The sequence below is a fragment of the Eptatretus burgeri genome, chromosome 1 (genome assembly GCF_056783735.1).
Source record: "Eptatretus burgeri isolate ZD-2024b chromosome 1, Ebu_testis_v1, whole genome shotgun sequence".
NCBI classification, from domain to species: domain Eukaryota; kingdom Metazoa; phylum Chordata; class Myxini; order Myxiniformes; family Myxinidae; genus Eptatretus; species Eptatretus burgeri.
In genome coordinates, this window is record NC_140961.1 from 75,289,058 (window position 1) to 75,303,884 (window position 14,827).

The 14,827-nt window shown below is 44.3% G+C and overlaps 1 protein-coding gene across 2 annotated transcripts in view; it reads right to left on the reverse strand.

Moving 5' to 3' along the window:
* Positions 1–223: 223 nt before the first annotated feature.
* WDR11 (WD repeat domain 11) overlaps positions 224–14,827 on the reverse strand; it is a 154,627-nt gene continuing 140,023 nt past the window's right edge. For both annotated transcript variants that reach the window (XM_085888613.1, XM_085888604.1), the window contains exons 28-30: positions 10,997–11,142; positions 4,415–4,494; positions 224–4,075 (exon numbers count right to left, since the gene is read on the reverse strand). In XM_085888613.1, coding sequence (XP_085744739.1) covers positions 3,912–4,075; positions 4,415–4,494; positions 10,997–11,142 — 390 coding nt within the window. In that variant the 3' untranslated portion in view covers positions 224–3,911. The remainder of the gene's footprint in view (positions 4,076–4,414; positions 4,495–10,996; positions 11,143–14,827) is intronic.

Sequence of the window (14,827 nt, forward strand, 5' to 3'; positions counted from 1 at the left end):
CACCATTTACAGTACAGTACAGTACAGTACAGTATTCCTGTCCCCACATTTTCTAGTGTTGCGAGTTGTTTTGAATTATAAGCAGTCGGTAAGTTTTGCTTCATGCACGTAACCCGGTTTATATTTTTTTTGCATACAGAGCTGTCAGTTGCTTATACACAGCACAAATAAAGGTATGTGTCAGATGAACGTGTTGCATGCTTGGAACAAGATCACCCAGAGGGAGGGTACTCTGCTAGTTTAATTAAATCCAGAATGGGATAAAAAAATTAATTCAATTCAAATCAAATAGAGACAAAATAGGTACAGTCCTGCATTGGAATCATCTTAAGGAACCCAAACAAGCAAAAAGCAAAGATGAAGTCACAAGGAAGAACCTGGATACTCCTCTATCCTCAAACCCATCCAGGCACGGCAAAGTGAGTCTTATTCAAAAGAAATAAAATTAAATACAATAAAAAAGGAACCCAGATCAAAAACAACAAAAAAATTCTGCCTGCCGGACCATGAGTCCAATCAGGTTGAAATTTAAAACATATATTCCCCATCACTTTGAGATCATAATTGTGAAGTTTCACGTTGATTGATGAAGCGGTTCGAGAGAAATAATTTTTTTAAATATTTTTGCTCAATCCAATATGGCTGCCAGACCATATGACCTATCAGTTATTTGTGAATACCCTGGTATCCCCAAGGCTTGGGGAACATTTGTGTGAAGGTTCCCCTTGATCTATCCAATTGTTCTGCAGAAGAAGATTTTTTTTATTTATAGATTTTAGGGTAAGTCAATATGGCTGCCAAACCATGTGACCTATGACATCATATTTGTGAACGTTTTGTTCCTCATGGAACAAAATGCTACGTGACAAGTTTCAATTTTTCCCTTGGTACGGTTTTAGAGGTACAGAGGTCCAAAGTTTTTCCTTTTTTCCAATATGGCTGCCACACAACGTGACCTATGACATCATAATCATTAAAACATTCTACCTGAGTCGTCGCTCCTATGGTGAAACTTTTGTCTCAATCTGACAAGCGGTTGCAGAAAAAAAACACTCGTGTTCTGTGCGGACAAACAAACAAACGGACCCAAATGCAATCCCCTCTCCTCTGGCGACAGTAACAAGAGCGAAGACAATGACATATCATCGAAAGTCCCCATGCTTCCCACCTAAAGCAAAGTTTAAAGATGGCAAGCAGTTCCACGAGGAATGAACAAACATCAGATTTTGTGTTAATTTTTTTTTTACCGTTTTGACCCATGACCCGAAGCCCCCACCCACTCGAGCATGACCGGGCCCCCAATGTTGTGTCCCCGAATGTGGATAGCATATACAAAGTTTAATAAAAAAAAATGTTTAAAAATGTTCCCATAATTACATTTTTTTGGTATTTCACCTTTTCACCCCACCCCATGGGGGCAGAGCCAAAATTATACTGCTTTTGCACCATTTTGCTATGTGGTGATCATAACTATCAAGTTTGGTGAATTTCTGCACAACTGTGGAGGAGGAGGTAGCGTGATGGACAGACAACTGGAGCCAATTACCATCCCCCACCCCCCCCCCCCAGTCCCCATTTTTTCAAAAAGTATGGGGGATAAGAATTCTCAACTCCCTGCAGATTTTAGGCCAACTTGAGGAACACCATGACTCAGGAAAGGCTCGACAATTTGTTGGCCATGAGAATCCACAGAATAACAGATAACATTGACATTAAGAGTAGCGACTCAGGAATTTGCTACATCAAATGAAAAATGGAATTTTTTATTTTTTTCCTCTAGTTTGCTCTTGATATTATGGTAGATTGTTTTTTATTAGGTTGTACAACCGAATTGTCAAAATCATTTTAATTGTGCGATTGCTTGTTATCTCCACATAGGGGTTTCAGAATGTGTAACGGAGCCCTCCCATGCTTCGAAGTATCCACCTCCGTTTCAGTCAGTGATCACGATTCATGGACCAAGTTGTGAAGTTTTGTTGTTCTCAAAGTTTTGTTCCGACGGCTCTTTTCAGGATCGTAACCGGGCCCTGCACAGCTTCTGCAGTTCGTTTGTCGTAATATTCCCAGGGATTTGTTTTTAACATCTCCGTTGCTTCAATTATCACTGGTACAATTTCGGCGCTCTTCAGCTTCCAAGATATTTTCACTTCATTTTTGAGGTCCTGGTATTTGGAAAATTTCTTGATTTCTGTGTTGTTTAAGCCAAAATCGCTGGGAACCGACACATCAATGCCATCTTTTCTTTTTTTTGTACCCAAGTACGATATCTGGTCACAATGCTTTGTTTTCTATGCTTACGCTGGATGGGATCATCAGGTCACACGTGAGCGGTACGTCCTTGTTTTCAATGATTGATTTTGGTTCATGACTCCATGAGGTATGCAAAGTTTTTGCAGACGTGCCAGTCCATTATTTAGAAGTTTATACATTTTTCAGATGTGTCAGTGGATTATTTAGAATGTGTGAGTGTGTGTTTATGAGTGTGTGTATGGGTGTATATGCAAGCCAGGAAGAAATATTGTGTCAAATAAAAGAAAAGCAAACAAATGCAGGTTTCCCTTTCATTCTGAGCATTTGCACAGCAGAGCCCGAACCGTCTTCATGCGTCACACTTGCGTGAATCGCAGAACACGCGCAGTGATTTTTTGGAAATCAACAACATAAAAATGGAATATAGATAACCAACTGTAACAAGCCAGATATATATTAACCATGCTTAAATGTCCACACAATCTTACTGAATTTGACAAAGATTTAGTTATCTATGCTAAATTATAACCTTGGACATGGAAGAAGGGCTAAAGTGTCCGTACATGTCCGAGTGGCCACGTGCAAGTAATCATCAATCATTGATGGTTAACTTTTTGAACTACACAAAGCTTTGTCAACAGCCTCCTGATCAGTGTGCTCAAGATTTTGCAGGTATGTGGAAAATTTGCTGTTTGATAATGATAATAAATATTTCACGACATTCAAGCAAAGGATATGGTTGCCAAGGCAATAGAGGCAAGTTCAAGCATGACATCATCCTCTCATTTCCTTTATCGTTTCTGCCCACCTCTCCTCAATTTCTATCATGACTCCCATTGTGCAGATTTATCTTTCTCAAAACATTAAGGTGAGATCATTAGTTGTACAAAGCCACTTGAATGACACTCAACAAAACATTATATCTCCTTTTTATGTCCTAACCCAGGCATCGCTTTCATGATCAGCATTCGGCCTGTTGCAGAGCCCAGAAAAGGTTACTTGTCATGACGGATGTGGCTCATAAGTCATGACAATTGTCGGTACACTATCTTCATAAACTGAAACTGTACTGGTCCAAACGCAATATGCCTTTGCAGGCCAAAGTAGCAGTCGGGAGAAAGACACTCAGTCACGATTGATGTAATTATACTCTCTTCCCACTTCCCCCTCTCCCTTTCCCCCTCCCCCCCCCAACTCCCATTATTCTCACCAATCCTAGCAGAACTTATGAAGTACCACTTCATATTGCAACTTCACCATTGGGGAGGAATAACAAGAGTTTAAAATTGCATGAATGAGTGGTAGGTTCTTAGTTATTACTGTTGGAATCTACAGATAAAAACATTATGAACCAATGGAATGAGTCAGCCTTACAGCAAAAACGTGGCAACCTGTCGAAGCAAATAGAAATTTCATGGACTATTACTCAGTTAATGAGCACTCCACAAGCAGCTCAGCCACAGTGATCTGGCAAATGGAATTGTTATCAAGTCACTCACATGACTGGGAGAAGGAGACGTCAAAGGTAGTGGTGAATGGTGGTCGTGGTCGTCAAGGTACGTTAGGGTGTTATTCAATGTTATAAAATCCACCTCAAACAGAGATGTGAATTTGCATCACTGTGACGTTCATTGAATCAAGCTTACAGTCCCCAAAAAGGTTTATTCTGTGAGATCCTCGTGAGGATGAAGCTTCTCTGTTGAGCCTTCTTGATGGCAACAATCATCTTCTTCAGTGCGATGCATGTAGTGCGCAGCAATCTGATTGAGACCAAGGCCTTGCAGGTAACGGATGTAGTCTGCGAACACCGACTCCACCCAGGATCGTGAGAAAGGCCCACGTTAAGTAAAACATACCCGAATAATCAGCCGTACAATGGTGCTCATACTGGCTGTGTGTTGACAATGCTTTAAACTGTCAACAATAAAATTAATGAGCTTTCAAATAATAATTACACAACAGATAGAAATAAAAGCAGTGTTCAAAGAATGGGCAAGAGGATCTCTTATTTAATTTTTGTTGTGGATGTGAAAATCACTGGAAGAAAGAGGATTATGAGTAGTTTGGGGGGGGAGAAATAATGAAATAAGTGCGATTGTAATGCATCTGCTTAAGTCCAACTCTCGAACACAGACTCCCCAACTTGGCCCACGATAAAGGATATTATTGGAACTGTTGACTTCAAGTGTGCCATGCTTCAAGCAGCAATCAAGGAACTGGGCTGCCCGGTCAAAATAGCGCATTCTGGAATAAAGAGAAGAAAAACAAGGATGAAAGTCCTCAACAAGGACACAGACCCCCAACCGCACCTTAAAAATGGGACGTGAAGATTTTAGATTTAAATAAACCAAAAATAAAAATAAAAAAAAGCAATAAATAACCACATAAATGTTGGAGAAAGGGGAATTGTTTTTCAATAAATAAATAATTCAAAGTGGGTATGTTAATATTACGTGGGTAATAGTGGAGATGGTAAAGTGTATATACATTTAATAAATAATTCAGAGTGGTATGAAGGTAGCAGTGATGGTAAAGTGTAAATAAATGAATAATTCAGAGTTGTATGTTGATGGGAGTGATGGTAAAGTGTAAATAAATAAATGAGTAATTTGAGATGGAATGTGGAGATTGGTGATGGTGAAGTGCATAAAAATAGATAAATAATTAAAAGATATGTGTTGGTCGAAGAGATGGTTACGTGTGTAAATAAATAATTCAAGGTGGAATGCAGCGGTGATGGTAATGTGCATCTAAATTTCAGAAATAATTAAATGTTATACAGTATTGTACACTGGATCGGAATACCAAGAGTGAGTGAGTGCAGGGATCGATGTGGATTCGGAGGGATTTGGAGGAATGAGAGACAAGTAAAGCAAAAGTCAAGTAAACCAGAACCGACTCCCAATGAGCAGAAAATATCGAAAAATAAACTGTTACACCATGAGCCATCACCACTATTGGACGAGTCCATGAGGGAAATTATTCGGATGAAAACCACGTCCGAGATGCAACCAAACGTGGTACCTTTTCCCAGGTCACAGGCCACCAGGCCCCGTGTGTCTAACAGCAAACCACTCCTCCACGCCTGACCGAGCATCCCCACCCCAGCCACGTCAACCTAAAAACCCCATCCTTGTCACCGAGGACTCTACACAGTCCGCCGGAGACACGAACAGTCATGGAGTGTCGACTCAGCAGCATGAGGGCCTCCAATCCACATGCACCTTGCAGCGGCCATAGTTTCTGCTCCTAAACAAATCTCTCCACCCTGCTCACATTACCAGCTCTCCCTCCACAGCACCTCCCTCCTCCTGCTCCAATCCTTCCCTCCCTCCCTTCATCGCCAGGATCATAGCCTTGGGATCGCCACTGGAGACCCAAGCAGAGAAATGGTGTGACGAGGCGATTGCGTGCCGACTTCATCGACACCATTGTGTGTGTGTGTGTGTGTGTGTGTGTGTGTGTGTGTGTGTGTGTGTGTGTGTGTGTGTGTGTGTGTGTGTGTGTGTGTGTGTGTGTATGTGCCAGTACTGCATGCTGATTGATGACCGGAATATCCCAAACTGATCAAGACCTTACTACCTCTGCCAAGCGGGCAGCCGTTCAGAAGTGAGGTTTGACTAGGTAGTTTGAATGCGAGATCAATTTAGGGGAAAGGAGTCAAGGTAGTGGAGACGATGCAGAGAAGGAGGTTACAAGTGTTGTGTGTGCAGGAAACCAGATGGAAAGGGGACGGGGTAAGGAGGGTGGTAGGAGGGTACAAGCTGTTGTACGTGTGAGGGGATGAAAGGAGTAATGGCGTGGGAATAATAGTGTCGGAAGAGATCAGCAAGCAGGTGGTCAGAGTGGAAAGGTGGGAGGGACGGATAGTTATGGCATGGTTGGCAATACAGAGGCAAATGGTGTGTTATGTTGGTATATGGGCCAGAAACGGAAAGGACTGAGGCAGAGAGGCAGGAATTCAGGGAGGCACTGGTGTGGATGCTGGGAATGGTTGAGCTGGAGGCGAAGCTATGCATTGCAGGGGACTTCGACGTGCAACTGGGAGTAGCAAAACCAGGTGAAGAGGAATGTGTTGATATATTTGGTTGGAATGAGGAATAGAGAGGGCAGAGAGCTGGTGGAACTGGTGGCAAGGACTGGGATGGCCAGAGCTGGTTCATTCTTTCAGAAGTGGGACAGTCACAAAATTAACAAGAAAGCATCTGAAAATGCAAAGCTCGTCCACATTCGCTTTGAATTCAGACTTCTTCTTCCATGTACTAAATATGATGAAAACAGCTAAAAAAATAAAAATTCATGAATTCAGGCGACCTTGACCTTAAAAACAAAATGCTTCAGTCACCCAATATGCAAACACTGCTCAAATAACAAGTCAATCGGATGAAAATTGATGATTTTAAGCAACGTTGACCTTTGACCCTTTACAATTGAAGCAGGGGAGTGAAGCAACAGTTGTGGTGGATCAAGGTCTATAATGCGGTGGCGGGAGAGCACGTCGCCATGCAACACAAGCCTGTGGTGTTTGTTGTATGCATGAAGAGAAGGATGGGAGTTAAGAGCAGGCCTCAGAAGATAAGGTGTGGGGAAGTGCAGGGAGAACATTGCCATAGAGTACAAAGAGAGGATGAGGGCCAGGTATGAGGAACTCAGAGAAGAAGCCAAAGGTTTGTAAGAGGGGTGGAAGAAGTATGGAGAGGCGTAGAGGGGAATTGCAGAAGTTTTGTGTGGAAGGGCATCACAAAAAAGGGCATTGTCTTGGGGTAGAAACTACATATGGTGGACAGAGGAAGTAGCAAAGGTAGTTGGTTAAAAGGAGGAGGTTTGGCAGAACATAGAGAGGCTCAAGGGTGGACAATGGGATGCAGGGTTGTTGCACCTGCATGGGCAAAATACGAAAGCAGTAAGGAGAGCTGTGGATAAGGCAAGGAATAATATGGAAGCGGATGTGTACAAGTTGGGAGAGGATGGTTGGGAGATGATGATCAATAAAAATGGCTAATGACAGGGATCGGGATAGTAAGGACGTGAAGCGGGCGAGGGCGATCAAGGATGGCGATGGGAGGCTAGTGACAGAGAGGGAGGCAGTATTGAAGCTCTGGGAAAAAAAAAATTTCAAGGAGCTATTAAACCGAGGAGGAAGCAATGGCGGGTTGAAGCTTCCGTGTTATGTGGAGGAGAAAGTGGAGTTGGTAGAGATCATGGATGAGGAAGTGCAGACGGCATTAATAAGGATGAAGAACGGAAGAGTGCCAGGCATTGATGAGGTGCGTACAGAGATGATAATTGCAGCGAAAGAAGTCAGTCAGTTGGACAAATGTATGAAAGAGGGTTCAATTCTGGACGATTGGAGGACAGGACTAATTGTGCCAAAATGGAAGGCAAGGGTAATGTTTAACAACTGGGGAAGTACAGAGGCATTACAGTCCTCAGTCATGTGATGAAAGTACTGGAGAGGATTCGAAATGGGAGGATAAGGAAGAGCGTAGAGATGGAGATCGGCAAGGAGCAACGGGGGTTTATAAAGGGTGGGGACATAGCGGATGGGATGTTCACACTGAAACAACAGCTGGTGGAGAAGAGGTTGGATGTACAAGGTTAACGGTGTCTGTGCCTCCTTCTCCTCCAGGATCTCCACTAACTCCACTCTCCCCTCGACATAACCTAAAAGCTCCAACCCGCCATTGCTTCTCCCCCCTGTTCAATAGCTCCTTGATATATTCTTCCAATACCTTCAACACTACCCCCCTTTCTGTCATGAAATGGCATTGGGATTTGAGGACCTAGAGAAGGTCTATTACACTGCACCAAGATACATGGTAATGGTGACACTGAGATGGATGGGAGTATCAGAAGCAGAAGTTAGGTTTGTGGAAGGGATGTAGAAGGAAACAAAGGGAAGAGTTTTGGTTGGTCCTGGGATGTCAGAAAAAGTAAGCGTGAACATTAGTTTCAAGCAGGGAAGCTCTCTCAGCCCACTCGTGTTTATCACGGTGATGGAGCTATTAAGTAGGAGGATAAAAATTAAAGGTATTCTGGAGAGGATACTGTTTGCGGATGATGTGGCTGTTGTATCGGAGAGACAATTGGGAGATGCAGGAGGTACTGTGGGAGTGGAAAGAGGCATTTGGGAAGCATGGACTGAAGGTGAGTATGGAGAATATTGAGATGATGTGGCTTGGGCAGCAGAGAAAATAAATGAACATCAGGTTAGAGGGGAAGGCGATCAGACAGGGAAATAGGTTTGAGTATCTGGGGGGAACGGTGGTTGGGGATGGGCGGTCGGGGGCAGAGATGCTGAGGCGAATTCAGGTGGGTACAAATGCATGGAGGAGGGTGGAGGGTTTGATTGCAGACAGAAAGATATTAAGGGAATTGAAAGGAAAAGTTTGGTGTCTTCCTTAACGCCGATCTAGCTTTGCAGTCTGGAGACGATGGCACTGACGGGCAACAACAGAGGCTGCAGGTCTGCGAGAACAACTGGGTCAGAGGATTGTGGGAGTGAAGAGGATGGATAGAAGGAGGATAGATGAACTGAGGCAGGAGATTGGTGTGCAAGTCAGCTTGATCGGAAGATTGGTAAAATGCCAGCTGAAGTGGGCTGGACAGTTGGTGCGGATCGAGGAAGAGAAAATAGCAAAGAGAGTGGATAGGTTGAGGGAGCAAGGAAGGAGGAAAAAAGGGAGACCATGGGTGAGATGGGAAGATTGTGTAAGGAGAGATATCAATAAGGCAGGGGTGGTTGGAGAGTGGAGACAGATGGCTGGGGACAGAGGGGAATGGAAGAGTTTAGTGGTTAAAGCCGCTGTCACACCTTGACGATTTAGCCAGCATATGCCGACGTATGAAAAATTTGTCCAAAATGCTGGCACACGTCGAATACGTTATGGGTAAGTTTTGTATACGTTAAGAGCACGCTGGCATACGTCGTAGTATGCTGGCATACGTCGTAGTACGTCGACAAATTTTAAGCATGCTGAAAATTTTACGACGTATGCCAGCGTATGACGCACACGTTCCGCATACACTGCCCATAAGTTGTAGGCACGTTACGCGATCGTTGACACACGTCGACACACGTTACTTGTAAGTTACTCATAAGTCGAAACACGTCGAGGTAATGTTTAGCGTACCCGAAACTTATTTCTAACCTATGAGTAACGTGCTTTGAACCTATGAGTAACGTATCTCCAACGCATATTGACGTATGTAGATGTATTTGACGTCTTCCGGACGACCACAGAACTTACTGAACGTGTTACTAACTTACAGCTACCGTATAATGGCGTATTGGCAGCGTTTAGGGGAATTGGTATATAAAAATGGGGTTCACAGGAGGAACCCGTCAGTGTTCAGACTCCATGGTTTTTTTTATTTTTTTTTTCTTCGGCATGACGGTGATGTTGACACTTCGATTTCTCGTGCGGTTATGATTTAAATCGTTGAGCGGTAGCCTATTAATTATATTATATTATAACCGCACCAGAAATCGAAGTGTCAACATCACCGTCATGCCGAAGAAAAAAAACAAAAAAACATGGAGTCTGGAACACTGACGCTAAACATTACCTCGACGTGTTTCGACTTATGAGTAACTTACAAGTAACGTGTGTCGACGTGTGTCAACGACATACGTCGTAAAATTTTCAGCATGCTTAAAATTTGTCGACGTACTACGACGTATGCCAGCGTGCTCTTAACGTATACAAAACTTACCCATAACGTATTCGACATGTGCCAGCGTATTTGGCAAATTTTTCATACGTCGGCATACGCTGGCTAAAACGTCAAGGTGTGACAGCGGCTTGACACTTCGATGCCGAGTGCGGTTATGATTTGAATAGTCGAGCGGCAGCCTTTTAATAGGCTACGCCACGTGATCGTCGGCGATACGCTGCCGCGCGCTATGCATAAGTTAGACTATCGTTGGGCATAGGTTGTGAACGACAACAACACGCTAAGCATTCGTTGGTATAAGTTATCTACATGTTATCGAAACGTTCTGTGTACGTTACTAATACGTTATGCATACGTCCAACACATTATGAATACGTCCAAAACTGGAAAAACATCAATAGTTCAGCGTGCGCCAGCGTTTTACATACATTTTGATACGTTGCCATACGCTGGCTAAAACGTCAAGGTGTGACAGCGGCTTAAGGCAGGGTAGAAGATTGGTACCATTGGACCTCACCCTTTATAAAGGAAGAAGAAAAAGGGAAAAGGAAGAAGGAAGGAGAAGGAAGGAGAATCAAGGAAAAAGGGAAGAAAAGTGAAGAAAAAGGAGGAGAATGAGAAAGGAGAAAGGAAAAATAAGAAGTAGAAGAAGAAGAAGATATCGGTGGTGGTGGTGGTGGTAAAGTGTATCCAAAGAAATAAGTATTCCTGAAAGGATATACAATCTTGCATTATTCTTTCCCATAACAAGGTTTTTTTTTATTGCCAAAAGTTGGAAATGAAATAGTCTGTGCCACAACTTTTGTCTCCGATTCCAAAATCATTTGACGAGCCTCATGCTTCAATTACTGCACACGTGCCAAATCAGAAGTATCTGCGTCCAGTTATTTTTGAGTAGCGGTATGGACGGACTGACAGGGCCCAAATTATAACCCCAAACAGGGCTGATGTCCAATTGGGGGCCAAAATAATAAAAAAAAAATGCAATGGAACACATGGATGTACAAGGCAAAATATCAAATCTTAAATAATCACGTGGCTTTATACGAGAAAGATCAAGGCCACAAACCCGTGCAGTGCTGTGACAACGCGGTCAAATGCACCAAGTGACAGCAGGACAAGGAGTGCACGAGGCTTCTGGTTCACGCTGGAGCTGCAAAGTTGCTCAGCCCAACGTCGCAGCACGTCAGCACGCTCGACCTCAATGAGGCGCACCTATGTTGATGGTAACGGATCAACAGAAAAAAAATACAAAAATGTAGAACCTCAAACCAATGTGCTTCATGACTTGGGCCACAGGGTAGTCTAAAAGCAAAGACATTTTTGATTTCAGAGCGGATCAGCCAAGATTTGATTCGAGTTGGTTCGCCATAATTTTGTTTTATGGGAAAAAAAAAATTATCTTCAATAATCTTCATGAAACAAGACCTTTTGATGACCAATACATATCCATTCAACCTCACATGCAAATAGTAAATACGAGCATAAAGGAGAATTTTATCGATAAAAATACGTGGAGTACATTCCAGCGTCGGAGTGGTGACCTGTCCAGGATTGTAACCTTAGCAATAAATTAATTACCATTTGAGCTTTTGACAAATTTTCAACAAACCCATTGTTTGTATACATCATCGAGGCTCGTGGAAGAGCTAGTATTAGGACACTGAAGGATCAGGACACCACAGGACAAAAGGAATAGTTGAGAGAGGGGGGAAACACCAACAGCAGAGCTGAAGGCCGAGATAGAGGCAGACTTGGACAAACAATGGGTGTGCGGAGGAACAAGGGGCAGGAGAGGATGCATCGGGTGGACAAAATGGATACAGTAGGAAACACTGACGAGGGAAAACGACAAATTTGGAAGGAGGAGGGAATTGCATCATCTCAACTGACTGGAACACAGGCATCCATCCAACTGACTGGAAGAGGGGCCTTGTTATCCCTCTGTGGAAAGGGAAGGGTGATCGCCAGGACTGCAACAACTACCGAGGGGTGACGCTGCTCTCAGTGCCGGGCAAGGTCTTTGCTCGGATAATTCTTGATAGGGTTCACCACCATCTGCTTGAGCACCAGTGTCCAGAGCAGTCAGGCTTTACACCAAAGAGGTCAACGATTGACCGTATCCTTGCACTTCGTGTCCTCACCGAACGTAGACGAGAGTTTCGGCAGGTGCTGCTCGCAGTCTATGTTGATCTCTGTAAAGCGTTCGATTCAGTGAATCGGGATGTCCTCTGGAGGATTCTTGGTCTTCGTGGGGTGCCACCAAAACTGATCGATCTGATTTCTGAACTCTACTCTGGTACTGAGAGTGCTGTGAAGTGTGGTGGCACCATCTCTGACTTATTTCCAGTTGTTACTGGAGTTCGTCAGGGGTGTGTACTGGCCCCCACACTTTTCAGCACTTGTATGGACTGGATTATGGAGAGAATGTCGGAGAGATCAAGTTGCGGTGCATCTTTTGGGAATGTCAAGATCTCTGACCTTGATTTCACAGATGATGCAGTCGTCTGTGCAGAGACACTGGATACCCTGAAGGGGGCCGTCGGGGCACTGAATGAGGAGTCGGAGGTGCTGGGATTACAGGTTTCCTGCGTCAAAACTAAGATCCAGGCTTTCAATTACATCTTGGATGCTGCTATCTTGTCTGTACCTGTTTGTGGTGAGGATGTTGAGGTCGTGGAGAGATTCACTTACCTTGGCAGTGATATTCATGTCTCTGCTGGCTGTGAGCCAGAGGTCAATAGACGTCTGGGTCAGGCCTCGGGAGTCATGGATTTACTGGATCATGGGGTATGGTGCTGTCGGTACTTATGCAGGAGGACAAAAGTTTGAGTCTTTAGGTCCTTGGTGCTTCCAGTCTTGCTCTACGGATGTGAGACTTGGATTCTGACCAAGGATCTGAGATGAAGACTTAACTCTTTTGGTCTCTTCGGAGAATCCTTGGCTATCGCTGGTCAGACTTTGTGTCCAATGAGCGGTTGCTGAGAACAACTCAGATGAAATTTGTTACCTGTATAGTCCGCGAGTGTCAACTGTAGCTATATGGACATGAGGCTCATTTTCCTGACGCTGATCCTGCTCACCAGATTCTCTCAGCGAGGGAGCATCGTGAGTGGAGGCGGCCAACAGACCAATCATGTGCCTCGTGGTTGCAGCAGTTTGATGAGCATCTCAATGAGATGGGGATGGACCAGTCATCTCCTGGGGGATGGCTAGACGGAGGCCCCTGGAATCCTGGCAGAAAGCGGACACAGTGATACGCTGCTCCGGCGCATGCTCCCATACCTGACCTGACCTGAGCGATTGGGTTAGGGTTAATGAGGGTAGAAAAGATCATGGTTTTTGATTGCAGAAGATCTGAGATGGTGGTGAGTAGCTGTCTTAAAGACCTGGAGGGAATAATGAGATTGAAGAGGATGTGGAAGTTGATTCCACAGGTGGGAGAAAAGAGGAACAAATGAGTGGAGGTGAGCAGTGATCTTGGATTTAGGTAGTTTAACTATAAGGGGGTTGATGGTGGACCATGTGTGATCCGCATAGAGCTGTGTGGGACAAAGCAGGGAAAGAGCAGAGGGTGAAAGACCAGAAAGGAGGTGGTAGAAGCTCCTCCTGGAAGGCAAATCCGATTGAAGGCAACCAGAATGAGCTTTCAAATGCATCTCCCTCCTCTGATACCTGGTGGCCTTGGTCAAGTCCGTCTCTGGTGTATGCTCCCCTTCCATCCCTCTTCTCACTTCAAATGGCACCACAGCCGACTCTGCTCATGAGAAGGCCGAATGCCTCAATTCTGTGTTTGCTTCCAAATCATGTGTCCCCAACCTCTCCCTCTCTGTAGCCATCCTTCCCAGTCATACTCAACTACCCGTGAATTCTGTCTTTTGCACCTGAAAAGGCGGAAAACTTTCTGGTAACCCTCAACTCTGACTCTGGAACTGGACCGGATGGCATCAGCTCATAGAGGTCCTAAAATCCTGCTCTGCTGCTCTTGCACTTCCTCTCTCTGCCATTTTCACCCTGTCAATTAACCGAGGCCATCTTCCATCTGCTTGTAAATCAGCCAACATCAGAGCATTACATTAAAAATGTGCAAAAACAGATCTCCTTCACAACAGACCAATCAGTTTGCTTCCAATCATCAGCAAGGTCATGGAATACATCATCGAGGGTGACATAAAATAATTCCTTTTCAACAAGAGCCTCTTCTCAGATCATCGATTTGGATTCAGACCTGGTCACTCCACCTTGGACATGCTGCTTCTACTCTGCCAACAATGGATGGAGACCCTCAATATCAGATTTCCAGTTGTGGCATCGGATCGGGGCTGTCTTTCTGGACACATCTCGAGCTTTTCATACCATCTGGCATCCTTCCTTGCTCTCCAAACTGTTTGCCTATGGAATCCAAGGCCAACTCCACTCTTGCATTGTTGACCTCTTCCACTCTCGTAACCAAAGTGTGGCTTCCTCCTCTGTTGTAGCTATCAACAGAACCCTTTCATCTCATCTCCTTGTCAAGGCTGGAGTACCCAAAGGCAGTATTTTAGGTCCCATCTTATTCCTAATCTTCATCAATGATCTCTCTGAATCTCTGGAAAATCCTCTATCTCTTTGCTGATGGCTCCACTCTCTGCCATGACATCTCTCATCCTTCTCACAGACAGGCAGCTGCCTCTTCCCTCTACTCAGACTGACAAAATCATGAACTGGTCAAACACTTGGAACATGTCTTTCAATCCTGAGAAATATCTCTGTCTCTGTCTCTGTCTCTGTCTCTGTCTCTCTCTCCCTCTCTCTCTCTGAAAGGACCGTACCACAAATCCTCCCATCTACTTTCTCAACAACCCTCGCAAAGAGGTTCAGTCACTAAAACTCTTGGGTCTCATGCTCAGCCATGATCTCT